We start from the raw sequence: 18,388 nt of genomic DNA, 5'->3' as shown, positions 1-18,388 counted from the left end.
GGATATGGCTGGGCTTGCTTCCCCCAAGGGGGACGGGGAGGGGGAGACACTCAGATCTCGGGGGCCTGTTCTCTCTAGCCCCAGTGCCTTTCCCCTCTCTTTTCTTGGCTCGTCTTCCAGCCGTCACTGCCTCCCACACACCACAACCTCCAATGCAGCAGCCATTAGCCACCTATGGCTCTTGAGCCCTTCAAATGTGGCTGGTCCCACTGGGGATGGGCTGTTTCAAAGATGGAGAATAAAAAAATAATAATAAGGATGTAAATAAAATATCCCACTAATTTTCGTTTATATTGATGGCACATCAAAATGATAATCTTTCAGACATATTGGGTTAAGTAAAATATATTATTCAAATGAACTTCACCTGTTTCCTTCTACCCTTTTTAAACAGTGTGCTCCCAGGTTCACATAAAATTATGTGCATGGTGGACACTTGAGGTTGGCAGCGTCTTTCTGCCGGACCGTGCTGCTGCAGGTCTTTGCAACCTCTGGGGCTGTCCGAGAACTGAACATGCGGGCCCTGGCAGCACCTGACCCAGAGAAGACAGAAAAGCGCCGGGCCCACACGCCCCCGAGAAACAGGCCCGACCATCATGCATACAAATGCCCATGTTGGAACAAGTAAAATCTACAGCGCTTTGAACTTCCAGGGAAATCTTATCATATTAGCCTCACTTTCCATTTTTAAAGCCTCTCAAATGATAAAAATGCTTCCTGACAATGCCTTTCATTTTTTTCTTATTGGTTTACTTAGCAACAAATTGTTAATAATCGACTGGGGGCTCCAGCTCGCCCGTGTGCCTGCCACCATCCATCTTCCCAGGGAGCGGGGAGAGAGTCACAGCCGGCAGAGGGGCTGGCTCTCTTTTCATAGGGGGCTTCTCTTTCCAGGGCCAGGCGGAGGTGATCACCTCTGTCCACAGGGACAGTCCTGGGCACAGGCAGAAGGCTGCAGCTGAAGCCCTCCTTCCCCCCGACTGCCTGTATCTGAGGAACTCCCTTTCTGCTCTTGGGGGCTGGCTTGCTCACCACTGTGCACACCTCTTATGTCTGCATCTCTGTTCCCCCTCTGCCCACCACCCCCCCGCCGCCCCACCCGGCCCCTCGTGGTCCCACATGCAGTCCTCTCTCTCTTTCATCTAATCTCCTCTGTCCTACAACTCACAGCCCCAGTGGCCCCTTCTCCATCTCGGAATGGTTTACCCAAAGATGTGGAACAGGTGGAAAAATTATGTTCGAGTTCCAGAAGGGCTTAGGGCAGCCCCATTTCACAGGTGCTATGTCAGCCGCGACAGGTTTGCTGGGAAATTCTGATCTCCTGTGTCCTCACACTTTGGGGGGGGGAGGGCACCCCAAAGAAAAGAAACCCTGGGTATTTGAAAGCAACTGGCATGACAGGAGGAAGCAGAGGGAGAAGGCAGTGTCCTAAATGCGGAGCCCACAGAACTGCGGAGAAGCAAACCCCTTTGGGATGGCTTCAGGATGTGAACAGTGTGAATTGACCCCATCCAGCAATCCGACTGGCAGGCTGGTGTGGGGCTCATCGGTACAGACTCTCATTCGCCAAGGAGTGTGTGGGTTCGCGGGGGAGCAGTGTTGGGAGGGTGATTCTTGAAATTAAGCTCTCTTCTGGATGGAGAGGAGAGACACCCGCTCAGGGCTGCTGTGGGGAACAGGGAGGAGGGGGCGGGAGGCTAGCTACCATGCATGAAATGCCATCTGCTAAGTGCTTATGTGGGTATCGCATTTAACCTTCACAACTTTGTTGGGTAGGCTTCACCCCCATTACGGGAGGAAAAAAACTGGGGCTCATGGAGCTTAAGTCACTTGTTTGGAACCACTCGGTGAGGTGTGGTGCAGCCAGCCTCTGCTCTCCAAACCTCACAGGTTACCTCTCGACTGCCATCGTATGGATGCTGCTGTAGAACAGTTTAGAGTGGGGACCAAGGGCCATGACATGAGGGGGCACCTAGGTCCCATGGCCTCTCTGGTGTCCTGAGCAGACAGTACCAGGTATTTCTAAGCAGCCCCCTCTTGATAATGGTATCAACACCCCATCTGTTCTTGTGTACATTGGGTCTCTGTGAATGGTCTCCAAGAGGAAGTTACTAATTCCTTCCTCCACGGGAGGACCTTCTTTTAGGTTTCAGGGTCCGTGTTTATAGATGCTCGCTGGTTTAACTAATCTTATTTCCCTCTTTGCACTGGCTGCTAGGAAGCTCAGGGAAAAAAAAAGATATGTGAATTATAGCTCAGAGCACATAGCCTTTTTTTTTAATCCATTCCACACCTGGCTTCATTTATTGTTCCTTTCTCCTTAATTTTCTCATTTACTTATTTTTGTTTTAATCTCTTATACTATGTATGTGTTGGTAGGTCCCCTTTTAGAAGCAGGCACGGCCCAGATAAACAATTAGGTCTCCCACTTGCAGAGGATGTGGCCCCAGCATCTCCTAGAGCCGCCTCCCCCAGCCCCTTCTCCCCCACAGAGGGCCTGAAGTTCTGTCCGCTGGGCGGGCTGCTGGGGCTTAGAGGCTCACGTGCACCAGCTGCTCCTGGGTGTCGTACTCCTTGGTGCAGTCTTCCCAGTGGCAGTTGGTCTCGTAGATGATCACTTCGGCCTCCTGCTTACAGTCGTCCCTGTCCAGGTCTTCCTTGAGGTCAGCCAGCTGCTCCTGGGGGAGGAGCAGAGCAACCCACGTGAGCCACGTTCAGCCACCGGGCCCTGACAGAAGGTCACTAGTGGCCCCGGGCGGTCTATGCCAAGGACCCTGAGCTGGTATGGGTGTGGAGACACATGGATGCACATGCACGCACACGTGAGCACACATGCATACACTTGTACACACACGCGTGCATACGTACATGTATGTGCTCAGCCACTTTCCTCAGCTAGCTCCCACCCATCCTTCTCCTGTTGCACAGCTGTCCTGGGGCCCCTCCTTCCTCTCTAATGCTGGCTTGTCATCACCAAAGTGTCCCGCCACATCCTGGGTCAACCGACTTGGCGAGGAGAACAGGAGAAAGGAGGGCAGTGACTTTCGCTTATTTGGTTTGGTTTCCTCCGGGAGAGCCAGGGTGGACCCGCGTGCGATCGCAGTGGGGGCGTTTTCATTTATAGTCTGCACGGGGTCTGCTCCCGCCTGGAGGCAAGAGAACAGCCAACAGGCATCTGGCCTGGCCCTTCAGACGACTCACTCTCACATTGTCCCCTCCCTCCAGGACACAGAGCACTCCCCGATTCGTGCCCAGGGTTACTGGCATGGTCTCCCAGTGCCCATCCTGTCCTCCCCGCCACAGTCCTAAGACGTGGGCATCTGTGTTCTTGCATCACCGCCAGGAAAATGGGTTCAGGGAGAGGCCACCTTGCTCTCTGCAGGGCACTCAGTGAGTGACAGCCCCCATCTGCACTGGCGTCTCCTCATCAGGACAGGGCCACGTGTGCCCTGTTCAAGGTGGCAAAAGAAAAGCAGGGGACACAGGGGCAAAGGAAAGGCTGGGAGTGGGAGCGAAGGGGGAGGCACAGACGTGCCAGGCTGGGACAAAAGCCACAGGATGTCAAGGATTCCCCGATATCGCACTGGCTGGCTGGGGCAGGCTCAGAGCAAAGCCAGGCAAAGCGGCAGATGTTAGAACGATGGAATGCTTTCCATTTCACACTATCTACAAAACAGCAGGACTATTCTGTTTTTCCCAAGAGCCTCCGGGGGGAAACATTTATAGGCCAGATTAAGGGGGCTGACCTCCCCCACAGTCAGGAGCCCCAACCCCTACGGGCTCTAAAGACCACAAAGCGGAGGCTGTAGCTCGCCCGTGAGCCTCATTACTGATGCCGAGTCCATTTCTGCGAGTGGGGAAATCTGCCTCGTGGCTCCCCGGGCTGGCCGCAGACTCACGCCCCTGACCGACTTTCCACTGGAGCTGCGAAGCTTCTGGTTGCTTCTCAGAGTACTTTCCAGTGAACGCACTTGCCCTGAAAAGGCAAACGATGATGTGCAGTATCCTAAGTCCACGGGCAGCGCTGGGTCCACATTAAAAGGAAGTGCAGGTGCGCCCCTGTCCTGAACCTTTAGCAATGGGGGGGTTGGTGGGGCTGTGGCCCCCTACCCCTGCTCTGCACTGTCAGAAAAACTGCAAACAGACTTATTATTTCTGTACGTCCCGCTTATTTGAAAGAAGACCTGAAGGAGCTGCCAGGTGGACATGTGAGCGGAAGACGGTGAGGGGGCAGGGGGTGCGCTCGGGGCCTCCAGATGGGGCTGGGCATCATCCTAGCCCACGGTTTTGAGGACTTAAACAGAGCGGGGATTCATTATGCCGCATGCCTGCCAAGGGAAAGCACGCCCATCCACCCTGCAAATGAGACAGGTCACTGAATCAGGACCCTGAGTGACATAGTGACAACCTCTTGTGATAAACAGCTTTCCTTCCACGGACACGTTGGAGGAGCCAGGCCAGGTGGGAAGGAGGGCCCTGGGCTGCCTTTCTGGGTTGGAGGGGCGGGGCAGGGGCTCCCCGGGGCTCCGCGTCTGTCCTCACAGCTCCAGCATGTTTATCTCCCCTGGATATGTGCCGTCCTCATCAATTTCAACGGCCCCCGATGATGGCCGACCTCGTGGAAACCATGCATCATGTGGAGATGCTTTGGCGTCAGCGAGGGGAGAAGAATTTGTCACCAACTCCTCTGTTTGCCTGACAATAACAGGACCCAATATTTCATAAAAATTAAGTGCCCAGAGCATGCCCGATGGTTTACAGGTTTGATAAAGGATGGTCTGACAGATGTAGGGAAGACGGGGGACAGGAGGTCCCCTGCATCCTCGGTGTCAAAGCTCGTGATGCTGTAGTAACAGATGGAGACCATGCCACTCTCAGAGGCCTGGGGGGGCGGGAGGCTCGCCCGCGGGGTCAGCACTCACACCAAGCCCTTCCTTTCCATGACAGGCCTTCGCTGCAAGAACTGGGACCATCAGCCTGCCATCTCGGAGCATCTGAATAAGTGGCAGGATCTCCAAAGGGACTGGCACAGGGGTTTCAGTCCTGCAACAGACCTGGGCTCTGATTGCTCCCTCCCTCACCTTCCTGCCAACAATCATCTTCCTTGCCTCCCCTCTGTACCGTGCTTCTCGCTCCCTCAGATGTGCATCGAGTCATTAGAAATTCCTACGTCATAGTGACTTTGCATCAGGCCCTGTGCAAACCCTACCGATGTGGGGCCGAATCAGCCTCGTCTCCCAAGTGCAGCCTCTCCAAAGCTTTCAGAGCAGTGCAGGCTACAGGCAACATGAGCTAGGAGCTAGGATGGGCGTCTGGGCACATGCGAGTCCTACTAGCCAGGAAAGTCAGGAAAGGTGGAAGTGGCAGTGAAAGGGGCGAGGTGGGGGGTGGAGTTCTAGGGACGGGGAGCAACTGGACAGGGGCCACAGCCATTCAGGGGACAGGAGTGACTGAGTGTGACTGGGGCTTGTGTGAGGGGCTGGGGTGGGGATGGCTGCAGCCCTAGACATCCATCCATCCATCCATCCATCCATCCATCCATCCATCCATCCGTCTGTCTATCCATCCATCCATCCATCCATCCATCCACTCATCCATCCATCCATCTATCCATCCATCTGTCTGTCTAATCATCATCAATCCATCCAGCCACTCATCCATCCATCCATCTATCATCCATCTGTCTGTCTATCCATCCATCCATCCATCCATCCATCCATCCATCCATCCATCTATCCATCCATCCACTCATCCATCCATCTATCCACTCATCCATCCATCCATCCATCCATCCATCCATCCATCCACTCATCCATCATCCATCTATCCATCCATCTATCCATCCATCTCTCCATCCTCCCTCCATCATCCATCCATCCATCCATCCATCCATCCATCCTCCGTCTGTCTATCCATCCATCCATCCCTCCATCCATCCATCCATCCATCTATCCATCCGTCCATCCATCCATCCATCCACTCATCCATCCATCCATCTATCCATCCATCTGTCTGTCTATCCATCCATCCATCCATCCATCCATCCATCCATCCAACCACTCATCCATCCATCTATCCACTCATCCATCCATCCATCCATCCATCCACTCATCCATCCATCCATCTATCCATCCATCTCTCCATCCTCCCTCCATCATCCACCCATCCATCCATCCATCCATCCGCCCATCTGCTCTTTCATTCAGAACGTGTTTGATGAGCATGTAACATGCAGGGTGCTGGGGACACAGCTCTGGTCCTCCCTGAGCTCACGGTGTCCCCACCCTCTCTGGTTCACTCATTCATGCAGGCAGCTGTCTGTTCGTCCATTCACCACCAGGGCCAAGGTCCCAGGTCCGCTCACCCAGCTGGAGGACGGCCAGGACAGCCAGTAGGTTACCTGTGTCAGGGTCAGCGGGGAGGCTGGCCGCAGGCCCTCTGCCTCTGTCTTGACCTTGCTGCGCTTATGAATTACGATGGGGTTCACGGTGCTGCTCACAGCCGATTCGCTGTTCTGCTTGTTCTGAGGGAGGGAGCAGGGGAGTCCGTCATGCAGAGGCAGGATGGGGACATCCCGAGTTCTGTTTGGGCTTTACCTCAGGGATCCTCCCCATGTAGGTTGGGCCAGCACTTCTGTTTGAAGTTTCAGAAGCTGAGTCTCCTGACACGGTCCTCTGGCTGGGGGTCACAGCCACGAGAGAGCCCAGAGCTCGGCCTTCCAACCCCCCCCCCCCCCCACCTCCCTGGGAATGGAAAAGAAACCCTCTCTTTGCGAAATGCAGGACACCTTCACTCCTGTTCCAACAGCCTCAGCTTCTCAGCCCTCTGGAGCAGGGGGGTCTTGAAGCATGAGAGCAGGAGAACAGGGCCGGGCCAGCCCGGGGAGCAGGAAAGAAGAGCCTGGTCACAAGAGCTGATAGCTACTGTCTGGAGGGAGGTGCCAGGTGGACACCTGGAGCCCTGGGGTGGAGAGGGAGGGCGTCCTGGAAGAGGGGCTGCTCCAGACAGGGTGGGGTCTTGCCTTCGTCCCAGCACATGCTCACCTCTGGGCTCCGCCCTGCCAGGTGGCTGGCCTGGGAGGTGGCGCAACCTCGAGAACTGTCATCGTGAACGTTAGCCACGATCCGGGTCCCCAGGGGGCTCTGTGCACCCAAGCTCAGATATGCGCACAATGACCTGATTAGGAGGCAGGCCCCACTCCGCGCATGCGTTAGCCCAGGCTGAAAGAGCTTCCAGCGAGCCAGGTTCCAAAACGCAGTCTGGCGGAGTCCACAACCGTGTCCTTCCACGCCCCGATACTGCCTCTAAAACCATTTCCTCATGTGCAAAATGGGGCTTCATTCAGCAAAAAATAATGGCGCTTACTGTGTGCCTGGCACTGTACCAGCACGCTCTGCCACATCGAAGGCCTGCTGGAGAGCTCAAATAAGATGGCCTTTGGTCAACCTAGGCTCTAAGTACCGAGTACATTGTACTCTGTCTGCCAGAGCCAGAATTCTAGGGTTGCTCCGTCTACTCATTACGTTGATAGGACAGGCGACCACAGAATTTATAGGCCAGGCACTTGCCAGCGAAAGTGAGGGTGTCAGGACCCCACCCAGGTCTCCTGATCCAGCATCCAGACCTTCTGATCCCGTGGCCTATCGCCAAAAGGCATCCCACCAGCCAGACCCGAGCGGGGAGTCCTTCCACAAGTTCCCGGCATGAGACGGCAATGATCAGCTCTCGTGGGGCCCCGGGAACCTGGGGACCCACCTACCTGGGTGGCGTCGCTCAGACAGGTGGCGCTGCCGCTGAGCTGGGTGGGTGTGGCATTGATGGAGGCGAGGGCCATGGGCTGCTGGGCCAGGAAGGTGGGCGAGGGCTGGATCAAAGGCGGGGTGTGTCCGAAGGCTGAGCCCAGGCCCCTCTGCTGGCTCAGGATCTGCTGGTAGGCCACCGGGTTGATGGGGTGGGGGAAGGTGAAGGCTGGGCTGCAAAGGAGAGCAGGCAAGTCACGGAACGGAGTTGCGGGGGGGGCGGAGGCTGTTTGGTCAAGACTTCCTGCGCAGAGAGGACCCTGCCAGGGATCGGGAAGGGCGTGTTGCTTATCTTGCGGTCAGCATGGCTTTACCTGGCTCAAGAGCCACCACTGTCTGCCATCTCAGGCCTCATGGGCTGTGCTCACCTGCAGGCCCCGCCCCATGACCCAGCCTTCACCCCAGGGAGGGGCCAGGCGCCATCTCAGGCCTACACCCCAGCCCTTCACCTCTCTGATGCCTGAGAGGCATCCCCGACCATCTGAGCCCCACTGGGCCCTGAGGCCGCTTCTGATGCCCGCTTGTCCAGGACATGTGCCCTGGGCCCTGCAGCTCGCATCACCCCCTCTCTTCTTTCACTTCTGCTGCACCTCTAGGTTCTTTTATGCCATCTGCATATGAGCCCTCTCTCCAGAACACGATACTGCGGAAATAATGGTGACCTCCAAGGCTAAGCCATATAAGAATGTGGCTTGGGTGGCTCGGTCAGTTGAACGTCCAACTCTCGATCTCAGCTCAGGTCATGATCTCAAGGTTCATGGTATGGAGCCCCTCATTGGGGCTTGAGATTCTCTCTCTCTCTCTCTCTCAAAATAAGTACATAGCTTAAAAAAAAAAAGACATGTGGCTTCCTCCTTGCTCTCTCCTGCATCAGTCACTTGGGGTGGGGGTGGGGGAGCCAGCCGCCATGCCGTGAGGAAGCTCAAGCAGCCTTATAGAGAGACTCCCATAACGTGAAATAAAGGCAAGTCTTCAGGTGCCTTACAGCCCTGGCCGACACCTTCAGCGCAGGCTCGTGAGACCCAGCGCCAAGCCAGTCTCATTTTCTTGACCCCAAGAAACAGTTCGAGATGGCAAATCCTCGTTGTTGCTTTAAACAGCTAAGGTTCGGAGTAATTTGTTTTGTAAAAAAAGACAGCCAACATCCTTGTTACCACTTCGATCTCTGCACGTCCCAGGGCCAGGCTCTCTTGACATTCCTCACACCTCCTGGCCTCCCTGAGGAGGGTTGCGGGGAGGAAATGAGTTGAGTCAAGGTGGTTGGGTCTGAGTCCTTAGAACAGCCATGGGCTGCACGGTGGAGTGGGGGCGGGGTGGGGACAAGGGCGAATGGTGTCAGTGAGGTCTGGGTGTGCCGTGCTGTGACCACAGCGGGAAGCTGGCTGCCTGCTCGGAGACCTGGCATGACCCAAGTCGGTGTCACAACGTGTGCCACCAGTGGCTGTGGCTGCCATAAAACCTTGGGTTTTATGGTTGACTCTTTCGTGCCAGGCCCAGTAAACATACCTTTCACATCAGAGAGTGGGTTTGGGGGAAGAGCGGACACAGGAAGACGTACTCGAATGTTGGCACGTTGCGGCATCATCGTGGTCGGTGTGGAATTCAGGGAGCCGTTGCAAGCACACCGACTCACAAATGCAACGTGTCCTGTCTTTCTCCACGGGTCGAAAGCATGGGCCCTCCCCCACCTGGCCTCCAGCCCACCTTCTGGGGCTCGGCCGCCCACATGCCGGCTGGGCTCACCTGAGGGTGCCTGCTGACAGGTGGCCGTAGGAGCCGCTGGCCGCCGAGCTGCTGCGGGAGTTGTTGATGTAGGCCACCAGCGAGTTGGGTGACGTCCGGATCATCCGCTGCAGATCCAGGCTGGCGTCTGACAGCGGGGAGATGGACAGTGCCCGCTTGCGGCTCAGGCGGGGCGTCACCCGTGGGCTGGAGAAACGCGACACTGTGGGGACAGCCAACCCCAGGCATCACTGTGCTTGTAGGGGGTAGAATTGGGGAAGGGGGACTGGTGGGGGGGGGGGACAGCGGGAAGAGCCTTTGAGGACGGTGTAATGAGAACCACAGCTGGGGGCTCTTGCGCAAGGGTCCTGGCCTCTCTCCAACTCAGTTTGCTTATCTATAGAATGGGATGGATCCATGCATGACGAGGGGTGTGAGAAACACAGGTCAGATGCTTGGGGGAGAGAATATGTTCGCTGAACATTTAAGGCGTAGCAGCTAAGTGTTGAACAGCTTGGTGGCCACGAGTTGAACCCACCTGTGAAGCTAGCGCGAGGTAGAGAAACAGGCATGGCCAGCGTCCTTCCAGACCCACCCCAAGGGCAGCCACTATCCTGGCTTCCGGAGTTGCCCGAGGCTTCGAGAACCTGTCACCTTAAACACTCTTCATGCACAGGCACGCACCCCAGCCACCACCCCACCGCTCTCTCTGACGGCCCCTCGCATAAGCTCTCACCCCTCACCGGTAAGCAACTGCGGGAAGGAAGACAGCCTGAACCAGAGGGGGGGCTCCTTGACCCTGGGGTCACACTCTCCCGCCTGGCTCCAGACTGCGTCCCCGCTCCCCAGTCAGGGTTCTGGCTCTCTCCTCTGGACAAACAATGGTCTAGAATAAACGACCTGCCAGTGTCACCGGGCAACTCCCACATGCTCTGTGTCTGCCCTTTCCAGACCCTCCCTGAGCCCTGGGTTCCTCTCTGTGCAAGGGTCTCCTGGATCTGACCCCTGGGGCTGTGGTGAGGAGTACATTACACAGCAGGGGCACCTAAACGCTTTGCCATGCCCCTGCATTTCTGGATATCGGCACCGACACCTCTTTCTGTGCCCCTTTGGGCTGGAGGGGTTGCCTGTAGACAACTCCAGAGGCTATTGGTGCATACCTCTGCTACACGCAGCCTGCCTCCATGCCTGTGCTCGGCCGTTCCTGGGCTCGTGATGCCTGCCTTCTTCCCTTCTGTCCGCTCAGAGCTGCTTAGACCCCACAGGTGCTCCTCCTCCAGGGAGGCGGCAGGTTGCCCTGGCTGCAGGGTTGGTGTGTTGGTGCCTTGTCCCCACAGGTGTGGGGGCACTAAGGGCAGGGCTGATGGCCTGGGGATCTCTGAGCCCCCATCCCCAGTGCTGGCCAGCCCCTGAGAAGGTTCGGGGCCTATTTGGCCTGTGTGAGTGCATAGAGCCCTCCAGCTACCAACTTCAGAAGCCTCAGCAGAGCCCCTGCCCACGACCTCATGCCCCCAGGTCCCCTGCTGGGCCCTGGGGGCACCCATGCCCGGTGCTCCTCTGACCCCTCGCCCTTGGCAAACCCGGGAAGCCCCTTTCTTCCTGGGCCACTGGGATAAACAGCCTCTGACAGGAGTTCGCCTGATGCCTTTCCATTGTTACCTCCTTCATGACTGAGTCTGCCCTCAAAGCCCCCTGCAGGTTCCCTTCCTTTCCCCCTCCTCCTATTCCCCCCAGCCCACTGCTAGCCTGGGTCATCCCAGGGCCCTTAGCTAATTGCTGTCCCATCCACATTCCTCACTGCAGCCCAAGAGAGCTTTTTAATGTGTAAATTGAATCATGTCCCTGTGCCCCCCTGCCCTAACCTTTCCAAAGCTCCCAGTACTATTAGGAAAAAAGCCCAAATGCTCAGGGTGGCTTTTGCTTGGAGGCCCTGTGGGTGCCCCCTGCCCACCTCTCCAGCTTCATCCTGCCCACCTCCCAGGCTCTGCTCCAGCCACCTCCCAGCTCCCTACACCCTGTCACCTGTCTTCTGGCACAGGGCCTTTGCATATGCCCATTCCTCTGCCTGAAGTGCTCTCCCTTCCTTTCTGTGCTCAGACCTCCACGGGTTATCACTCTCCCAGGGAGAGCACCCTGACATCCTCCGATTAAGAAGTTACCCCCATCCCAAACGGGGGGGGGGGGTCACGCTGTCAAGTCCGCATGCACCGGTGGTGGTTATCTGATTGCTTCTGCCCCTCCCACCTTTATGCATCAGGGACTTGGGTCCTTTCCCCCCACCGTTATATGCATACACATACACATATGCATCCATTCGGTGGTGAGCCCAAGTGGAAGATGGCAAATGTTGAGCGTGGGCACAGGTGAGGGACAGCAGAATCACAGCCAGGGCAAGTCAATATTTATGCACTGCCCTGAAGGTGCTGGGTACTGTTCTGAGCACTCCAAGGTATTAAGTTGTTTAATCTTTAAAGTATTCAACAGCGTCAACTGCCCTAGAAGGAAGGAACTATTACTACTGTCGTTTTACGAATGACAGAGGGCCATGCAGCCAGGGGAAGTGCAGAAGTAGACTTGGAAGTCGGGCAGATGGCCACCAAAGCACTCAGCACACCGCCTCCGCCCAGGGTAGACAGAAGACGCACCTTGCGGGGAAGGATGTGCTTGGAGGTGGGGGCTGGGGCGGTCAGACGCACATACACACCATGTGGGAACACTCAGCTGGGCCACTCCAAACCCAACACTTAGTGCTTGTCTTGGAGCACATCACTCAGCCTCCTGAGCCTCTCTTTGCCCATCTGTACAATGGGGGCGGTACAGCTTGGCTTGCAGAGTAATCTCGAGGACACCAGCAAACCACCGGAGTGCTGAAAGCCCAGCAGACCTTCTAAAACAAAACTGAGAATTAACGTCGCTTCTTCAGGGGCGAGGAGGACGGCTTTGATGGGCAGGATGAGCCTAAAGCTAATACTGGAGTGAGGGACAGCAAGTCTAGAAAACACAGTCGGGCCACACAGCAGTACGTCTGTCACTACAGCATTCACTCATCTGTCCATTCATCCGGGCTCCTCTAGGCTTCTTTGTTCTTATTTACTGAGTTCACTCCCGGTCCGTCCTCACTTCCAAGGAAAATCAAAGATGCAAACGTGAATCCTCCCAAAGAGTCCTGTCGCTTAGAACCGAGTGGCAAATGGAGAGACACGAGGTGGGAGGGACAATCCAACATCCTGTAGACTAAGAAATACACTCATCCTTCTAATGCATGTTCTAAAAAAAGACTGTGCTGCTAATATTTGGATTCCCACCCTCTCACGTGCCCCTAACAAGAGGAAACAGGGCAAATCTGACAGTGATATTCATCTCTGTTATTCCCACCCCTCGAGGGAAATATGTTTATTAATGTGCCTCTTCCCTTGATAAATTACTAAATAGAAAGAAAATCCTGGCACTCATTTCCTGTGGCTTCTCCTGTGATTTATGACCGGGGACTGGCAGAGCTGTTGCGTCCATTCATCTGTGGATGAGCCTGTGCCGATTTCCGTCAGCTGCCGGGGTGGGGGGTACCGGACACCAGCCTGCCCTCACCCGGGCAGACGCCCCATGCTACCCACTCCTGCTGCCGCTTGCATCTGGATCCTGTTTCAGCCACTACGTCTTTCTTTTGCTCATTCATGTGTTAGTTCATTCACCCATCAGAGCCTTGTGGTGATGGCATCGGGCTAGACGCTTTCGGGGATTGCAAGCAAGGGGGGGGACCCTTGGCCCTGCCCTCCTGTGAAGCTCACTGTCCAGGTGAGAGAAGAAAATGGTGCCCAGAGCACTGGGCAGGGCTCCTGGGATTACTAGGTAACTCCAGAGTGCTTGGGGACATCGCTGCTTTCCCTGGGGGCAGCCGGGAAGGGCAGGAGGGTTAAGAACGGGCCCCCGGTGCAGGCAGACCATGTTCTGACCCTGCTTGACTGCTCTGATCAGGGTGACTTTGGGCGAGGCTCTGAACCTCCCTGAGCTGCTTCCTCACCTGGAAGATGGGCCAACAGTATCCACCTCTGGGTTGCTATGGGCTTGTGACCAGCATGTCACCTGAGCTCTGGGGCGGGGGGGTGGGGGGTGTCCCGAGGACCCAGGAACCTGGAATGAGGGCAGCAGGAGGAAGCAGGGGCTGGCTCCCCAGGACGTGGGCGGGGCAGGCAGGGCACCAGCAGTGGAGAGAGCTGTGTCCCAGCACCACCTCCCAGGAGGCCTTTCTGTGCCAGATGCTGTCCTGAGCGTGGGACTGGGACACGCCTCCCCTGGCGGTGGCAGGACACAGCCTCGTGGCCTGGCTCGTGGGTCCTGGGTCCTCACCGGTTAGGGAGCATCCCTGTACAGCCCAGCCCTGCCCACATACCTTCTGGACTCACTGAGTAAATGCTCTAAGGAAACCCAACTGGAGGACCTCAACCTGCCCCACACTTAGCCGTCCGCAGCCCCCTCACCCCCTCTTATGGGGGGATTGAAAACACCTCGGCTTTGGAGCCCAGAGGCTTGGGGTTGAGACTGGCCAGCACCATTTCCTAGTTCTGTGATGTAGACAAATTTAGGGCTCGGGCTCAGGGCCTCGGCTTCCTCGCCTGCAAAGTGACTTCGTGTCTGTGCCAGTTCACCGGGTGACCCACATACGCCACCTAGCCCGGGTCTGCACACAGCAGTCCTGCCCCTCGGGGAACCTGTGGCCTGCTCTCCTCTGCCTCAGTCTCCCTCCTGTCTGCAGGCTGGGCACGGACTCCCGGCCCGACTGGGGCCTCCGGCAGTCCCTCCAGCGGCTCCTCCTGCCTCTCTGTGGTGTGATCAATGTAATTGGTCTCTGAAAACCCCCTTGGACCCGCAGGCAGCATAAAGAACGGGCGTCAGAACGGAGGTGACATCCAAGTCAAATTAGTGTCAATATGACAATAAAATATACAGCTCGGAGGAAATATGGGCTGTAAACAGACAACATTTCAATCGGGAACATTTCAATCTTCTCAGTGTGGTGGGAGGAGGGGGTGGGTTGTGGCGGCTCCCACACTGCTGTGCAATCACCAATATTCAACAGCATAAAACAAGAACATTCCATTTTAAGGCCCCGGTGACAACTGGTGAATTCCCCGCCCTCCGGAGAACCAGTAGGCAGAGCGATAGCCTTGGACTCCCTGACCGCTGATCTATTACCTCCCAGCACAGTATCACTTTCCACTCTTCCTGCTATAAATCAGCCTCCTTTAAGAACAAGAGGCAACGGGCCTCCATCGACCACCAGGAGGCTGAGAGGCCCCTGGCCAGGGAGGGACGCGGGAGATGCCCTTTGTCCAGCCTGCAGCCTGGTCCTGGGACCCGGGAGCAGGGCAGGGCTTGGATTTTCGCTGCAGCGAGAGCGCCGGCAGAGGCCCCCTCTGCCTTCCTGCCTGCCCCACACCACCGTGGGGATCTCCTCGACGCACGCTCAACCCAGATGAGGTTATTTTGGGCTTGATGGAGGCAAGGACATGGACGTCTTCCTCAGAGCATATCTGGTTTCCCATATGAGAAAAAATACAAGGTTCTATTTTAAGGTCTATTTATTTAACCCCAAAAGGTGAATGTATGAAAAATGCAAGGATTATTACACAGAGCCACCTGTGGAACTTATCAAGCACCACGAGGGCATGACTTGGCATGCTATGCACCATTGTGTATGCCTGGCACATAGGAGGTGCTTAAGAAATACCCCCAGAATGAATGAATGAGAGAGAGAGAGGAGAGAGAGAGAGAGAGAGAGAGAAAGAGAGAAGGCTCAGTTTCCTGAACTTCCCACAAAGTCATGAGGCCCCCTGCACCTGAACAGAGCTTACCTGCCATGGTCATGTTTATAGGAGGCTTTCTAACATGAACACACGTATTCTCGGAGAGTCTCAGGACCCTTCCACAGGTGGCCTCTGAGCCTGCACAATTCTGTGACAGTCTGAGCAAAAAGAAGGTCTATACTTCACTGGGTGGACTAAAGCTTTCTGGGAAGGTCTCTCCCCACACCCATGCAGCTGGGACCAGCAGGAGCTGGTGGGTTTTCCCTGCTCCCCAGTTTATAGGAAAGGAGAGGCTGGGGATACTCCAGAGGCTGACCTGAGCTGTGCACACTGGTGTCTAATAGATGCATGTGAACAACACATCCACTTGGGCATCAGAGCTGAACAGAAACGGCTAAAACATTAAAAAAAATTTTTGATGTTTATTTATTTTTGAGAAAGAGAGACAGAGCGTGAGCGGGAGAAGGTCAGAGAGCGGGAGACACAGAATCTGAAGCAGGCTCGAACTCACAGGCCGTGAGATCATGACCTGAGCCGAAGTCGGACGCTTAACTGACTGAGCCACCCAGGCGCCCCAGAAATGCCTAAAACATTTTTAGAAGCAGAAGCAAATGTTCCGGTTGTAGTTCAAACTGGCTTGAAAAAAAAAAAAAAAAAAGAACTGTATTAAGTAATGACAGATACAGGATATTGTGTCGGCCTACTCTTAATTTCCTTGGATCGTAAGGGGTTGGGACCAAAGGAAAAGAGTCATCTGTTCCTGAAATCCTTTAGGGTTCAGAACCGCGCCCCCCCACCCCCCCACCCCCTGCCAAGCCTCACCCCCAGCCTCAGCAGATCTGGGGTGAGAAACTGATATGCCTGCCCAGGTCCGGGATGGAAACTTCCCTCTATACCCTGAAGACAATCACGTTCCCGAGAGGAGAGGTGGAGAAAGGATGGTGGGTGGGTGTGATGAGTCCAACGCGAGCGCAGCGCTCTCACGCCCACTGATGAGCTCACCTCCCTTGCTCCTGCTCAGCCCCAGATGCTGCCAAACGCTGAGAGCCCCTGAGAACAAAGCTGCCGCGTTCCCAGCCACCTCCCCAGGTCCCTGCAAAGAACCGACAGCTGCTTGACCCCGGGTAGTTCCCCAATTAGTTTGCATCTTTCTATCCTAGGTTTTTTGGTGACCACCACTCACTCACTCAGTCACTCTGCAAACACAGAGGCCTGCTCCTTGGCCGCCATGCTCCCGGACCTGGGGAACCCCCCAGTTTGTCAACGGAGAAGCAGCAGCCAGTTACAGCCCCGCAGGTGGGAGGGAGGGAGCGCGAGCCGAGCTGACACGGTTGAGCTGGGGCTGGATCCGGGTGGTGTCTCAGAAGTGGCGGCTGACTGGGGTCCGAACACACGGAGCAGAAGCGAGCTGGGCAAGCCCGTAGGGAAGGGCATTGCAGGCAGAGGGAGCAGAGCAATTGTCTGGGAGGCTTCATTTGGAGCCGGGCGGTGGGAGGCAGTGTGCAAGGCGGGGGAGGGGCGGGGAAGACTAGGCTGCAGGGGAAGGCCACTCAAGCCGGGTTATAAAGCCTGAATCTTGCCCTGAGGGTGACGAAAGCCACAGGGGTGCAGAATGACGGAGGGGATGAGAAATTACTGTGAGGCAGCTGTGAGGCCGAGGGAGCCCGAGCTGAACGGCAGTGCTGGGAAGGTGGCAAATAACAGGACGGCTGCGGGGGGTTGACGACTCAGACGTGGCAGGCCTGGGGCTGGGACGGATGGGAGGCATGGGGCGGTGGCCACGAGGAGTTGTGGCACTAGGCTAAGCACGCGGTGGACAGCGACACAGGCAATCGATAGACAAAACTCCCACAGGAGGGGAAGATGTGAACGAGGGAAAAGGCTAGAAAGACACAGGAAGTAGTGTTGATGGAGTCGCTCCTGCACGCCAGGCACTGGCCAAGTTCACATGCACAACCTTACTCAGTAGTGTGTTTAGTCCAACTGGCATGTGGGGCTAGGAATCACTGTCCGGACCCCATCCGGTGCCCCCGGCTCCCTTGGGTCATCTCCCACGGTGGGGACGTGCACAGGCAGTGCTGGCTTAGATGTGTCTGCAGCTCACTGCCCCAACTCCCTTCCCAAGGCCACCCCGAAGGGCAGCACCCACTCTGGCCCGGCTGCTCTAGGCCGAGCTGGAACACGTCTGGCCCAGCAGGCCCTCCCTGAGGCCATGGCTCTTGGGGTGACAGATGTGTAGTGCTGCCTGGAGGCAGTGTGCCCAAGGGAAGACCCAATGTGTTGGTGATAAACAGCGGGGCTTGAAACCCCAACTCACAGCCTAGGCAAGTCACACGACCCCAGTGTGCTCATCTTGAAGTAGAGATGACAATTCTAGCCTCAGAAGACGGCTGAGGGCAGTCACAGGGGAGAGTGTATGGAAAGGCACAGGATGGAGGTGGCGGTCACACAGGCACATGGCAGGTGCTCATGTTGGCTGACTCGGCCTCTCCTGCCCTCTGGGGACACCTGCCTGACCAGACCCTCTGCCGTGGTTTGTCTGCGTCTGCCCGCTGTCCAGCTGGCCTGGTGCCGGCCACCCTGAGGCTTTGGGAGGCCCTGCGTGGGGGGATGTGACGTTCGGACGTGGCTATTTGAGGACTAGTTGCATTGTACCTGTTGTCTGGTTTCTAATTTTGACAAGTGGCCTGTACACACAGCTTTACTTGAGTCCCACCCTCGCCACCTGCTGACACGCTGCCCGCCTCCCTGTGGGGAGCACCAGAGGGCTATGGAGAGGCACAGGGGCGGGACAGACCCAGGGATCAGATTCTGATGGCATCCCTCAGGCCACGTCAAGGGTGATGGGGCCGTGAGAGCCAGTGTTGGGAGAGGTTCCAGGGCTCTTCCCCAGCAACACTCTTGTGGGGAAACAGGTAGTGCCCAGGGGGGTTCAGGAGCCACACGAGGTCGCTCTTGTAAGTGTGAGGCGAGAAGGGCAGAGAGAGACAAGGATCCTGAAGAGGGGAAAGGAGGGAGAAGGCGTGTGTCCTGGAGGAGGCAAGAGCTCAGCCAGGTCTTAGGAAG

The 18,388-nt window shown here is 56.3% G+C and overlaps 1 protein-coding gene across 5 annotated transcripts in view; it reads right to left on the bottom strand.

The window, feature by feature from the left end:
* The window catches only part of GLI2 (GLI family zinc finger 2), a 256,425-nt gene that overhangs the window by 15,173 nt on the left and 222,864 nt on the right, over positions 1 to 18,388 (bottom strand). For all 5 annotated transcript variants that reach the window (XM_019469380.2, XM_053909772.1, XM_053909766.1 and 2 more), the window contains 4 exons: positions 9,543 to 9,744; positions 7,760 to 7,973; positions 6,401 to 6,523; positions 2,544 to 2,678 (listed from right to left, as the gene is read on the bottom strand). In XM_019469380.2, coding sequence (XP_019324925.2) covers positions 2,544 to 2,678; positions 6,401 to 6,523; positions 7,760 to 7,973; positions 9,543 to 9,744 — 674 coding nt within the window. The remainder of the gene's footprint in view (positions 1 to 2,543; positions 2,679 to 6,400; positions 6,524 to 7,759; positions 7,974 to 9,542; positions 9,745 to 18,388) is intronic.

Source organism: Panthera pardus, unplaced genomic scaffold (assembly GCF_024362965.1).
Source record: "Panthera pardus isolate Hobbes unplaced genomic scaffold, ASM2436296v1 HiC_scaffold_10, whole genome shotgun sequence".
NCBI classification, from domain to species: domain Eukaryota; kingdom Metazoa; phylum Chordata; class Mammalia; order Carnivora; family Felidae; genus Panthera; species Panthera pardus.
Note: the sequence above shows the minus strand (reverse complement) of the source record. Positions and strands in the feature narration are given on the sequence as shown.